This window comes from Lepidothrix coronata, unplaced genomic scaffold, assembly GCF_001604755.1.
Source record: "Lepidothrix coronata isolate B3197 unplaced genomic scaffold, Lepidothrix_coronata-1.0 Scaffold90, whole genome shotgun sequence".
Lineage (NCBI taxonomy): Eukaryota > Metazoa > Chordata > Aves > Passeriformes > Pipridae > Lepidothrix > Lepidothrix coronata.
In genome coordinates, this window is record NW_016690270.1 from 435,840 (window position 1) to 450,018 (window position 14,179).

At 49.0% G+C, this 14,179-nt stretch overlaps 1 protein-coding gene across 1 annotated transcript in view; it reads left to right on the plus strand.

The window, feature by feature from the left end:
* Positions 1–3,608, plus strand: part of PKP1 (plakophilin 1) — a 47,207-nt gene extending 43,599 nt beyond the window's left edge. The window contains exons 12-14 of the mRNA XM_017821300.1: positions 525–609; positions 2,018–2,118; positions 3,201–3,608. Coding sequence (XP_017676789.1) covers positions 525–609; positions 2,018–2,089 — 157 coding nt within the window. The 3' untranslated portion in view covers positions 2,090–2,118; positions 3,201–3,608. The remainder of the gene's footprint in view (positions 1–524; positions 610–2,017; positions 2,119–3,200) is intronic.
* The last annotated feature ends 10,571 nt before the right edge of the window (positions 3,609–14,179 follow it).

The following is a 14,179-nucleotide window of genomic DNA, read 5'->3' on the forward strand; positions in this document are numbered from 1 at the left end:
TGGTTGTATGAAATGCTCCAAAATTATAAAAGGCACTGCTATGACTCACGGTTTCGGAGCTGTTACATGAGCAAGTATCTATTAACTTGTGCTGAGTAAGGACTTATGGTTGCAGATGTTGTTATTACAAATGTTCCCATCTCCTTCGTCCTCCCCAGGAAGACGGAGCCCTCTCCTCTGCTGCCCTCCCAGCAGATCCACCCACACTGTCCCTGCACACTCCAGGGAAGGGTTGGCACCATTTCCCTTCTCTTTCACTCTCTCAAATTCCACACTCAGAAACACTCCTTCAGCTCAATTTAGTGCCCATTTTCCCTCTCACATCCTTCCCTCTTTTTCATTTGTCCTGTTCTGCTCCCAGAGGTTGTTGTCCCATAATATTGCTGAGAGAGCAGGGAGGGTTTTATTGACAGTGTTCCGTCGTGTCTAGCCAGGCTCCAGCTGGAGATGGGCTGCTGGCAGAGGCTGTAGGTTGCTGTTCTGTGGCTTGCCATAAGTCACTGGGGTTGCTTTCATGTTCCCAGCTCCTGTCCAAAGGCAGCCGAAGCCGCTCGCCTCCTCCTGACAGATCTCTGGTCCAACAGGGAGCTCCAGAGTGTGCTCAAGCAGGTAAGGAGAACACTTGTGCTTTTGGGAGACAGGAACAACCCTGTCCTGACTCATTTGCTGAAGCTGGTGAGTTTGCAGAGGCCATGATTCAGCAGGGGCTGGGAGGAGCCCGGGGTGGTGGGAGGACCACGATGCTCCCAGCACTTTGGCACCACCTGAGATCCAAGCAGGAGGATCTGTGAGTCACAGCTGCTCTTAGGGGCTAAGCAGACAGGGGTGTGCCTGTGTTGGGCACCTTCCTCCCTGGGGCTGATGCTGCTTTAGGTGGGCTCTGCCACCTCTCTCCTGGGGTTGGAGGGTGTGTGTGCACAGCCCTGCTCTGGGTTGGGACAGCTCTGGACATTTCACACTAGTTTAGGAGATTCCCTTCGTTGCAGCCCATCGTGTAGGATCAGCATGTCCCAGCAGATCCCTGGCAAGGTTCCTTCCCTCTTTCCGCCCATTTTCTAGTGTGCCCATAACCCTACCCTGTGGTTACATCACCCCGCAGTCAGGGGAAGCTTTTAAACAAAGAGGAGGAGTATTTTAGGATTTGTTTTGCTCCCTGCAACAGAAGCTGTGAAAGTGCAGAGCCAGACAGGGGCTGAGTTCCCAGCTCCCAGTGGCTTGCTTTGAATAAGCTGGGTTTTTCCAACTCAAGAGCAGCAGCACCTGCAGAGAGTAAAGGGCCAAATTAAAGAGAAGGATCAGTATCCCCAAAGGGGGCTACCTGGGGGCAGGAAGGGAGAGAGCATCCAAACATGGTTCTCATATTAACAGTTAGGGGCTTTCTGCACAGCAGCTGGTGCAGCTTTGTGCCAGGCTCTGCTCAGCAGCCTGTGCCAACTCATTGTGATATGACTGAGCCACTCTGGTGTTCACCAGATGTTCACTGCGTGGGTAAACATGAGATGAGAAGGATGGGAATCTGCAAGGGGAACATGCATCATGCATCGACTTGTGCTGCTTTTTCAGGATGAGGAACAAACCCGAATAATACTCAAAGAATGATTAAATAAAGGTTTCCTTAAAAAAAAAAAAAACAACTGGAGAAATCCAGCTCTTGGTCAATGGGAAGCAATGCAAGGATGAGCTACTTGGTCTAGTGGAAGGTGTCCCTGCCCATGGCAGGGGCTTGGAATGAGATGAGCTTTAAGGTGCCTTCCAACCCAAACCATTCCATGATTCAGTGATTCTATGAAGTCCCTCCATAAAGCTGACGTGACAAAGGCACACAGAGGGCCGACAGTGGAGGTTGGTTGAGAAGGAAGCACACTTTGTAAAGGGAGGACAGGTGCTGAAGTTGGGCAGGAAGGCAATAGATATGTGTCGTATATAGATATATAGGTGTGCAGATATATAGATATATTTATAGGATTCTGGAAATTGATATGCACTCACTGCACTTCATATGCATCTGCTTTTTCAGCAAGGGTTTGATAAGAACATGATGGGATCTTTAGCTGGAACGACCTTCAGGACCCTCTCTTCCAGATTTTAGGAGCCTCTCCATGCACGTTCAGGCTGAAGGTGAGAACAGGGCCCTCACGGGTGGATTTGGGGCAGAGGAGTCCTATGAGTTTTTGCTACTTTTAATCATCCCTAAAGTATGTTTGGGGGATTGTCATCCCAGATCTTCTCAGCCCAGTTTGCAAAGCATTTGTGTCAATGGAAGGGCAGGAGCTGTGCTGTCCCTGGGATGAGGGCAGATGTTGCCCAGCTGTGCATTTCAGAGATGCTCCACACAGATGTCACAGGACAGACAAAGCTGCTGGATGTGGCTGTGCCTCTCACTTACTTTGCCAAGCAGTAAATGATTTGTTGCATTTTTCCAAGTCTTCTCAGGAGAGGCTCTTCACAGGATTCTCCTTGTCAGTGCTCTCGTTCCTGAACTATGAACAGTGTTATCCAGATAATGTCAGTAATGTGCAATTAATTCCAGCCCCTGCTATGGCTTTAGGGATTGTTTGAGCCCTTAATCCACCTGTAAGCCTCGTGTCAAAGTTGAGAACTACGTGCTGTCAACTGAAAAACCCCAACAGAGGAACCAGGGTAGAGGAATCATGGGCCGAATTTTTAGGGCATCATTGTGGCTTTATATTCAGTGTGAAAGGAGGACTGAATCCCTAAGGCACTTTTCACTCATAATTCCCACTGAAGAGAAAAGCTTTAAGCACTCTGCTAATACCGGATGTCTCTATGGTGGCGGATGAAATTACCCAAGAATTAATTATTTGCTCCCTTCCCCAACATGCTCCTTGTGAACAAGCTAAGCACAGTCCTGGTGTAAGAGAAAATGGTGCCAAAGCCCATTTCTTCCCTCTGCCCAGGTACAGATTTCACTTCTTGCTCTGTTGGGATGTAGAGTTGCACTCGATGATCCTTGTGGGTCCTTTCCAACTCATCACATTCTGTGATTCTGTGGGTTTGTTCCCACTGAGACTCTCAGGAGCATGAAAGTCCAGGGTCAAAGCTATGGGCAGCCAAGAAACTGGGCACAGGCTAAGAAAAAAGGTTAAAAGTTGGGGTTTCATGTAATGAAACGATTTCTTGGATGCTTTAATTATCTGGGTTTTCAGTTTTCTTTGTATGTTTTTTTTTTTCCGTTTCAGAATTTGGAATTGGTTCATGTCCAAGAAGACAACCCTTCCACGATTACTTAGGAAGTTAAAGGTGTAGAATGTTTCTGAGTTTAACTCAACTGTAAAGCAAACTAAACATGTGGATTTCATGTGGATGATACTGATATTTTTAAGCATTTTCTTCTTTTTAGCGGGAGAAGGGACTTTTATATACTTTCTTGAGGTCAATAATTATTTTTTTTGCCAAGAGTGTGTCTGAGTAAGTCTGTGCTGTGCATGTGTGTGCAGGCAGCACACGGGCACATGCCGTGAGTAGGATCTTCCTACAGGCTTAGTCCCCTGTCCTCCTCCCAAAATCGTGCAGTTTAACCCCCTTGCAGACTTTTATTCCAACTCCACCCAATCCATGCACCAAATACTGCCACACTACAAATCTGTCACGACCCATTTTTATCCACAAATAAAAAAAAAAGTCAGTTTTAGGCCGAGTTCCCCCCGTTGCTCATGGCTGTTATCAACAGACACACACACATCCATGCTCTTCTTTCCAAGGCTGGTTATTCCGAACCTTTATGAACATGGGTTTCTTCTCCGCTTAGCATTTTTTTCTCTGATAGTTATTTAGTATTTTTCTTTCCTGTCACGTGAACTCTTTGTCTCAAGAAGCAAATTGACACCTGCAAATACTCTCCCGGGTCTCAGTAACCCTTCTCTGAAGCTGAATATGAGGGGACAGTTGCAACACATCTGCAGAGCAGGAGTATTCCTGGGTCCTGATCCACTCTGAGCACCAGAACAACTCCATCTCGTGACTGTACCTGGACAAACGTGGCATTTGAGAAGCAGAGCAGGACAGGCAAAGTGGTTTTTCCCCCAGGATCACTGACTGCCATACGAGAATGAAAAATGAGGGATTTTTAATCACATTTTGGTTTTAACGATCGATGTAAAGAAGTAGTATTAATATGCAAAGGAATGTAAGCATTTGTGTGACGTCAGGTTTGGAAATATTTTTATTTCTTGGGATCTTTAATTGCATGAATCTCCCTGTGATGCTGAGGCTGTGATAGGGGACTGCTGAGTTCATTTTAGGGCAACCCAGTTCTTATGACTGTCGTCCCTCCAGGAGAAAAACATCCTCTACGTGTCCCTGGAGGGAACACAGCTCAGATCCACAGGTAGAGGACCAGCTGAAGATGCATTTGCTGGCTGTCCCACACATGTGGTTATTGTGATGGTTATTCTTCAAACTGTGCAGGGGCTCAGGACCCCACTTTTCAAACATCAGGGGTTCAGGATGTGCTTTGGGATGGATGGATTATTAGCCTAGAAATGGAAAAATGGTCTCAGTTTTTGCAGGTGTCAGACTCCTAAATCAGTGGGAATCAGCCTGTCCCTGTTCACATCCACGGGGTGATTAGTGCCAACTGAAGAACCATCCATGAGGTTCGGATTTGCTCTGGCACAGCTCCAGAGCACTTGTTGGTCCCCCCTCTAGAGCACAGGGAGCTCATGTACACAGAGGGAGACTATCTACCAGTTGGTTTTCCTCTTGGACTACAAAGGGTGGCTTAATCTAGTGCACTTTAATGAGCAGCAGCTCTTTGCCTGCCTTCACCCACGTTCAGTCGAGAGCTTTCTGCGCTGAGCTCGCAGTCAAATGAGAAAGGGAAAAAAGCACCTTTGAAGTGGAGAGTTAGAACCAGGAGAATCTGGTAGGACAGTTTCAGGAGCGTTTAAATAGCAGCTCAGGAGCCCCAGCCCCTGGGCAGGCCCTTGCCAGCAGTTCCCTCACTGGATGTGTATTCCCAGATGCACAGTTCCAAATGTTTTCGGCAGAACCCAAGACTCCAGATGTCCAAAAGTTGTTGCAGCATCCCCAGGATTGTTTCAGTTTTGGTGTAAAAGTATGTTGGGTGCAATTTTGCGTTCAGATTTGTTCCTGTAATTACATGTTCAACAGGAGTCCTGGGAGTTAATGGTTTTCTCTGTAAAACTAATTGGGGGAACCTGACTACAAAATGGAACGATGGAATCTTGAGGAAATTCTTTCTAATTGGCTGTTGTTTAGGCTTTATTTTAAAACACTGCTGCTGCTTTCACTCGTGATGCAGTTACTGAATCACTGTATAAGGCACAAGGAGCCGTAGCTATATGATCATCAGCTCACAATTAAATTTACAAGTACTGGAGATTTCATTAGGAAGTCTTAGACTTCAAGAGACAGATACGTCATTCACATAAATTTTATTTAAGAAAAATTATTACAGTTGTTCTTATTACAGTTGTTTTCCCAAAGCTAATAAAATGATAGAAATAAAATCTGTCTCCATCCTCAGAGATCTTCAAAACGTGACTGGGCACAGCCCTGAGCAATCTCACCTGGCTTCGACGTTATCCCTCCCTTGAGCTGGGCAGACCAGAGAGGTTTCTTCCAATGGAATTACTTTTATGATGCTGTTTTTTACTGCTTTCATACCTCAAAACAGAGCTAACTCAAGAGAGCAGTTGGCTGCATGAACTGTAACTGCTCTGCAATCCCAGGGCTGCTTTGCAGCTATTTCTTCCCCAAAAAATTCTCTAGAAATGGATACTCAACTCTATTTTCTTCCCAGTCTCTCTGTTTAAAATCTGGACTACAGACTCTACCCAAGTCAGTGAAAAGAAAATCAGACTTACTGGAAGTTCATAACCAGCACTTCTGGGAGCTCAGTGGAGTTCCTTCCATCATAAATTAATGCTGTTTTCACCTCTAAGATTTATTTTTTTTTCATTCCAGGGAGGTATTCCTTCTTAAAGGCATATTTTTAACTGTGACATCCTCTTTGATGAGCTGGCTTGCTGTTTCTTGCTTCTTTAAGAGCCAAGGTGGGGCACACCCCCAATGACAGGGACACCAGCAGGTCTGAGGCACATGCTCTGGGATGTAGAGATGGAGAATTTCTGAGGAGGGAAGGACCACAACCAGCAGCACCATTAGCTCTGCCAGCAGCAGAAATAAGAGCAGTTGGGGCCTGATTTGTGCACAGGACACACAACCATGTATATAAATACCACACTTGTTTGTCCTGGGCGTAACAGAGCTTTTTTGGTCTAATTTCTGATAAATGCTTTGTCTGTTTTGTGTCTGCACAATCCAACCCACCCCAGCATTTCAGAAGCCTCATGGACGAGTAGAAGGCAGTAGGCAGTTTTCTTCCTCTCTGAACACACACCAGTTTGAGACCAACTCAGCCTACAGGTCCATAGCTATACAGTGTATTCTGTAAGATAGAGGTATGTGAGAATAATATATCAGAGTTTTGTTTTGGCTGTACTGTATGTATTTGCTTCATTGGAAAAGCTAAAATCAATAAAAATTGCTGGAATTTCTTCAAGCTTCCCATTTTGGATGGTTTTATTTTGGTTGCCTTGCCAATGTTAGGAAAGAATTAAGCATCTGGTTGAAAGGTCTGAAAAAACCTGTTATCCTGCAGCAGTGAGTAGTCTGGACTGCTCTGCCTTATCCAATATGAGTAAGGAAGCTGGAAATCCCATTTCCTCCAGCCTGACACTGGAACAGGCTCCCCAGGTCAATGGTCACAGCCTCAAGGCTACCAGAGCTCAAGGAGCATTTGGACAACGCTCTCAGGACAGGGTGAGATTGTTCTCTGTGTCTGTGTGTCTGTGCAGGGCCAGGAGTTGGACTGGATGATCCTTGTGGGTCTGTTCCAGGTCAGGGTCTTCTGAGATTCTATGATTTCATCCTCACTGGGTTTCTCTCCCATGAACTTTTATGACCATCACTTCAATCCCCCAAAAAAATCCATTATGTATAACATCATTTGTGTCCCTGCTGTAAGAATCCAAAGCTTGTTGCAGGGAGAAGCCCCCAGAGGGAGCACCTCTGCTGTAAGGAAAGGCTGAGGGAATGAAGATTGTTCAGCCTAGAGAAGAGAAGCTTCGGGGTGACCCAACTGCAGCCTTCCAGTACCTGAAGGGAGCTGACAAGATGGAGAGAGACTGTTTACAAGAGCCTGGAGTGACAGGACAAGGGGGAATGGCTTCACACTGACAGAGTGTAGATTAAGATTGGGAATTAGGAAAAAAGCTTTTACTTCGTGAGTGGTGAGGCCCTGGCACAGGTTGCCCAGAGAAGCTGCGGCTGCTCCATCCCTGGAAGTGTCCAAGGCCAGGTGGGAAGGGGATTGGAGCAACCTGGGACAGTGGAAGGTGTCCCTGCCCATGGCAAAGCTGATCTTTAAGGTCCCTTCCAACCCAGGCTGTTCTATGATTCTATGAATCTATGAATCTATTTAAAGCATGGAAAAATGAATACCAAGAAATCAGTATGTCTTTTTATTTTGAATGCATAAGAAAAGCCCATTTTTGGACAAGGTGGTCTGCAGACACACACAAAGACCACAGGACAGGTTGCAAGGAAAAGTCAACCAAGGTGCTCCTCGTGTGATTCAAGTGTGAGGAAAAATGGATCACTTCTAGAGCCTGGGTCAGACAGTCGTGGGTGCACCGACTTAGCTCAAATGGGATTGGTGTTGCAGCAGGATTCAAGGGAAGACAATGGATGTTGCAGGGTGCAGAATATCCCCAGAGCACTCCTTGTCCCAAACAGGGCAAGCACTAGGTCCTTGGAAAGCTTACAGGTCCTACAGCTCATGGGATCTCAAGTAATGCACAGGACTCCACCAGCAAAGCCTTATCCTACCAGGCAAACAGTCCCAGCGTGGCCCCTCTCCCATCCCACAGTACAACTTTTGAGTCCTTTATCCCTGCCCGTGATAAAGCAGATTTCAGAGCAGACCCCACTCTCCATTTTCATGCTCATGGGATACCTTCACCACAGATCCCAGCCATGCTCAGAAATTCCTGCCTTCCCCGGGCCACATCCCAGAGGATCACCACTTCTCAGCCAAGAGCAGTTCCCAGTTTCACGACACAGAGATCACGTTGCACTGAGGGGCGTTCGTAGGAAACACCAATCCCGAGCCACACACCACAACAGCACCAACAACCCCACAGTACCAACATCTCCCAGTGGGACACACAAAGGCCCTGCTGGGACATATTTCGCTCAACCAAGTCCCTCTATCCTGAGATAGAGGGTTCCCACGTGCTGGGTGGGATCACCCCAAACAGAGGCACCACTGTGGCATCCCAGACAACGTGGGAGTGCCACGATCCCACACGGGCACTGCTGGGAGACACGTGGCAGCCCAGCCCAGACAGCCCTGCCCCAAACAGCAAGGCATGTGCACAAGAGCTCTGGCATTTAGAGAGTGTCCAAAGGAGGGCAACGAAGATGGTGCAGGGCCTTGACGGGCTGAGAACACTTGGTGTGTTCAGCTGGAGCAGAGGAGACAGGGGAGACCTCACTGCAGGTACAACTTCCTCGGGAGGGGCAGAGGAGGGGCAGGCCCTGACCTCTGCTCTGGGGGACCAGGGACAGCACCCAGGGAATGGCTGGAGCTGTGTCAGGGCAGGCTCAGGTTGGATCTCAGCAAAAGGTTCTTCCCCCAGAGGGTGGTTGGGCACTGCCCAGGCTCCCCAGGGCAATGGGCACAGCCCCAAGGCTGCCAGAGCTCAAGGGGTGTTTGGGTGATCCTCTGAGGCACAGGGGGTGACTCTTGGGGATGGGCCTGTGCAGGGCTGAGGGTTGGACTCGATTATCCTTGTGGGTCCCTTCCAACTCAGCATACTCTGGGATTCTGGGATTCTGTGATGTACATGGCACCCACAGCCCAGAGCTGCCCCAGCCCTCATGAACCCACACCCCAGGGCACCTCTGCCCCAGGGGCCTGGTCAGGATGAGTCCTGTGTGAGGCACAGTGACTCATTCCCTCGTTACCTGCCCTGGAATGTGCAGGGCTTTGTGCTCCTCTATCATACAACCCTCGTTTTTATCTTCCCCACAGTTACAATCCTTGCAGATTGAATCTCCCCGAGCAGGGAAGTTGTTACATATCCAAGCTTGGACTTGGCCCCTTTCTTGGTGCTTTCTAAGCTTGGCTTTGTCTCAGGAAAGCCTTTTGAGGGACACCCATAAGGCATCCCAAGAGCAGGACCATATCCCTTTCATCCAACACCAGGGGGTGTCCACTTTGCACTGCTGGGATGCAGGAAAACGTTGCAGCTCTACCTGAGCCTTGACAGCATCCTCTCCATTAGTGACAACCAGAGCAACATTTCCCAGAAAAGTAAACTGTGTGCAGTTTGTCAGGATGTGGCACCCACTGCTGAGCCCCAGCTGAGCCCCACGAGTGCTTCTTTAGCTCCAACTCCCATCACAGCTCTCTGCAACTTGATAATTTCATGCAGAAAAGGCTTTGACAAGATTTTTTCATGTCATTCCCTCCCTGCTGCCCCCCTCCTGCACCGCCCTCCGTGGTGACAGGAATGAGATCCCTGCTGTAGAAATGAGATCCCTGCTGCAGAAATGAGATCCCTGGTGTTCCCAGCCTCCTCATCCCAGCTGATGACCAAGAAAGAGTTTCAGCACAAGGAAGAGCACTGCAGGAAACTTTGCAGGGTGCTAGGGAGTGTCATTGGGAGAGTGGGATTGCTGACAGTCATTTTTAGGTAGCAGATCTGGTCCCAGTTAATGCTTTGGTCAATATTTCAGGTCTTGGATGAGATCTCAGGTGTCCCAAAGCTGAGAGATGGCCAGATCTGAGCACTGCTTCTGCTTCTCCAGACCTTGACACTGTCATACGTGGGTACAGAGCCTGCAGGAGACCTGCCTTGGCTGCACTTCTGCAAATGAGGAGAAAAACGGCCAAAATACCCCCAGCCTGGGCAGCAGTGAATAACCCCCTCATTGCAGACACGTGTCTCGCTTCCCAAGGGAAAAAGAGCAGGTAGAAATTTTCGAAGGTCATAAATCTGTTGGAAATTCCTGGCACTGCAAAACCCAAATAGTTTCCCTGAGAACAAGAGTTCCTTCTGCCTTTCCCTGGCACTTCTCTGCACAAAAAGCCTTACAAGTGCACTGCAGGATCTTTCCCAACAGATCTGAGCTCAGGCAATAACTGTAACTGCTTTTGGGTCCTGAGGCCAAGTTTCAGTCTGGGAGATGCCCCAGACTGTGCTGTACAATGAAGGGTACCAGAGATTTGCTTTGTGCATCTTATTGCTTTCTTCCTTATGTTTTCTATTCTTTCCCCAGGAAGCTTCTTTATCTCACAGTACAGGTAACTCCTGCTTCAGTCAGCAAGGGTCTCTCCTGGCAGAACAGGAAAATCATCTCACGTCAGCAGGGCTGAAAGAATTGTTCAAAAAATGTAAAGGAAAAAATTGGAGATTATCTGAGTTCCGCCTTTGAGTTCCACCCTTAGCTTTTCTTTAGCATGTTTTACCCAGGATGAAAACTGATTCTTGTTTCTTTTCGTGGGAGGAGACACATTCAGGAGGGGGGAAGACTTTGGAAAGGATCGGGGCAGGGTCATTGGCAGGATTTCAGCCAGACTCTGGATTTCCCAGGCAGCAGCACATCTCCTAAATGGTTTCTCTCATTCTTGTCTGTGCAATGAGAAACTGGCTGTGCCTATCCCAAATACTTTTTTTTTTTCCCCAAGGGTAGCCCAGAAGCAACATAGGAATTATTTCCTGCAGGATGCACCAAAGGAGAGAGGTTAAGGAGCTGGGAGAAAGGGGAGAAGGAGGAGATGGCTCCAGGAGTGTTTATGCCGTTGGAAGTGATGACTCCCTTGGTACACGGAGCAAATTCCACACCCATGGCCTTCCTGCCCCTGAAGCCTTCCAGCCACAGGCTCCTGGGTGAAGCAGCAACATCACTGCAGGGCTCAGCCACCGTGGGAACAGCAGCGGAGCCGCGGCACGTCCTGCGCACGGCCAGACCCAGCTGCAGGTGAGTCAGAGCCCCACCTTGCTGGCAACAGGAGGAACCAGAGCCCGTGGAGAGGCATCCAGAGAAAGGCAGAACATGAGAGGGTGGTTCCTACCCACGGGGCCCCCAGACCCATCCCCAGGCACTGCAGTTAAACCAGGGATGAGGCTGTGCCCCAGATTAGCCAACGGGGCAGATGGTGGGTGAGGAGGGTGGATGGAGGAGCTTTTCCTCCAACAATTGAGACAGGGACAGACTGACAGTGACTGTCAGGGCTCCAGCAGGCAGGAAAGGGATGGGATGAGCATGAGAATACTCATGGGCTGGGAGCTGACTGCTTGGCATTGCCCTGGGATGGGTCAAACAGAGCCCAGTGCTGAAAGAGCCAAGAGCATGGGATGTGGGAATATATTCTCGATGCCAAGGATGGAATTATGAGTGTGATCTGGCAGCAGCAGAGCCACAGGCACCTTCCATAAACTATCCAAAGGGGAATGCAGCCTTCCTGGGAGTGGTTCAAGGGCAGCACCTCCATGCCCTCCAGTGCAAAGCTGGACTGCTCACCACAGGAGCACCAGTGTGGCACAACCTGAAGCCAAACCTTGAGGAGGAGCCAGGCCAAAATAGTTGGTGTCTTCAGGTTTCATTTGGGAAGATGCTGCAGGGACAATCCCCATGCGAGAGCACTGCAGCTATTTCTGTCCATGTTTGTGGATGTGCCTCTGGGCTGCTCCTCCTTCCCAGGATGACCAGGAGCGTGAGGTTCCACTGTCCAGACAGTTGCCACCACCCTGTCACCCTCCTCTGGGACCACAGAAGGCAGAGAAGCAGGGTGCAAGAGAGACACCAGTGCTGCCACCATGATGGTCTTTGTCTAAGGCTCCATCCTTCGTGGTCTCTCTACCTCCTCATCTTCTCCTTCAACATTTTAGCTCAGCGAGGAGTGAGTTTATCTCACTTACAGGTGCATATTTTGGCCCTTCTGCTGGTTTTGAGAGCGTCCTGGGCCATTAGCATGGGATGCCTGCCTGGGTCCTGAGCAGCTCAAGCATCCCTGAGAGCTCATTGTCCTTCCCAAAAATCCTGGCAGAAAACTTCTCATGTAACTTCAGGTGCTCTGTGATACCCCCAGATACCTGCCTGGAGCAACCTGGTCTGCTGGAAGGTGTCCCTGCCCATGGCAGGGGGTTGGAACTGGTTGATCTTAAAGGTCCCTTCCAACCCAAGCCAGTCTATGATTCTGTTTTTAAAGCTGTCTTGGGGATCTCCAAGCATAATAAATCTGCCAGCAGTGGTAGCAGTGGTGGTGCAGTGCAGGGCAGCTGTGTGGAGGGAAAGGATCTACCACCCCCTCCCCTCTGGCCATGGGCATTTGCACACAAGTACCTGCCTTCCCATCTGCAGGGCTTTGCAGGACTGGCAGAACAACTTCCTCGCTGCCAATACCAGCTCTCCATAAACTGAGCTAAATAACCGCATCTAAAAAGCTTTTCCTACCTCCCTGGCCTTCCCTGTTAGAAGGAATCTCTAAGAATCAATTGATTTTCACTTGGGCAGCTTAAAATCAGAGACTGAAGTCTAAGATAGTTGCTCTGGGTTCCCTGCCTGGCTAGTGGAAAGGAATAGTCTGCCCAGCACGAGGTTCACCCCATCATCAAGCAAAGGTGGAAAGAGGGGAAAATTAATAGTTTTCTACCTCCACTGCTGATTAAGGAAGTGCAGATTAAGACAGGTGGTGCTCAGGTGTAGCTGGGTGGCCTGGGCCTCACCCTTCATCTCTTGGGAGAGCACAGACACAGCAACACCCATTCTAACGCCGTGTTGAACAATCTCCTTCCCAGGATGTCAGAGCAGCTCTACCCTGGCAGAACGGGATAGCAAACAACACATCTCATGTCCTTCTGACATAGCATGAAACTGGTGTCAGACCAACAAAGAAGGTGAAACCACAGCAGCTTTGCAATGCTCCTGCAGCTTCTTGCTGTGCCTGAGGGGCACCCACCAGTACAGAGCTGCCAACCTTTGTCTTGACATCACCACTTCTCCGAAAACCCCTCTTCCTGGAGTCATTAAGCTACCCAGGACATTTGCTTTCTTTTATTTGCAGGCAAAAGCCTTCAGAGAAGAGCTTGACATGCTCAGCACCGCCCATGTGCTGGAGGGTAATGTATCTTTATGGAGAGGATTAAGAGGACTTCACTGTAAATAGCTGGGTGCTGTGACTCATGTTCTGAGTGTGGTTTATTGTGCTCATCTTTGGATGGAAACCCTTCTAACTGGATTTTCTTTGCAATTTGTGGCTGCTTTCACTGTCTCTGGTCAGACATACAGCAAGGTAGAGAAGGGTTGGGTGGCAAAGGAAGCTTCATCTGTTTGTGCAGCCTCGCCTTTTTTGGTGGTGCTGTGACCCAGCAGTGAAATGAGAGCTGGAAATTGTATAAATGGTGCCAGTAGCCACAAAAGGCAAGGAAAATGAGACATCTTATTCCCCAAACAAGGAATACCATGAATTCATTATGGTATCAAGGAATAATATGAATTCATCATTTGTGTCACAGAATCCCAGGATATGCTGAGTTGGAAGGGACCCACAAGGATCATCAGTCCAACCCTCAGCCCTGCACAGGCCCAGCCCCAAGAGTCACCCCCTGTGCCTCAGAGGATCATCCAAACACCCCTTGAGCTCTGGCAGCCTATTTGGTGCCCAACCAGCCTCTGGGGGAAGAACCTTTTGCTGAGATCCAACCTGACCCTGCCCTGACACAGCTCCAGCCATTCCCTGGGTCCTGTCCCTGGTCCCCCCAGAGCAGAGCTCAGGGCCTGTCCCTCCTCTGCCCCTCCCGAGGAAGTTGTACCTGCACTGAGGTCTCCCCTCAGTCTCCTCCAGCAACACAAGGAAACACAACTCATAACACAGACTCTTGGAGAAGGTGAGCACTGGAAGTCTGGTTGGTCAGGGTGGGGAGATGTTATCAGGTGAAACCTGCAGTCTGGAAGTGAGCACCCAGCAGAAGCAGTTAGGTATTTAATTTACATTTGTGTCATGGAAGATCTTCTCTCCCCTCTGTGTGTGTGTGTGTGTTCAGGTACTTCCACGTGCCTGAAGGATGATGCTCATGGCTCAGCCCGGCCTTTTCCCACAGAATTAGTGCTTGTGGCTTTGCTG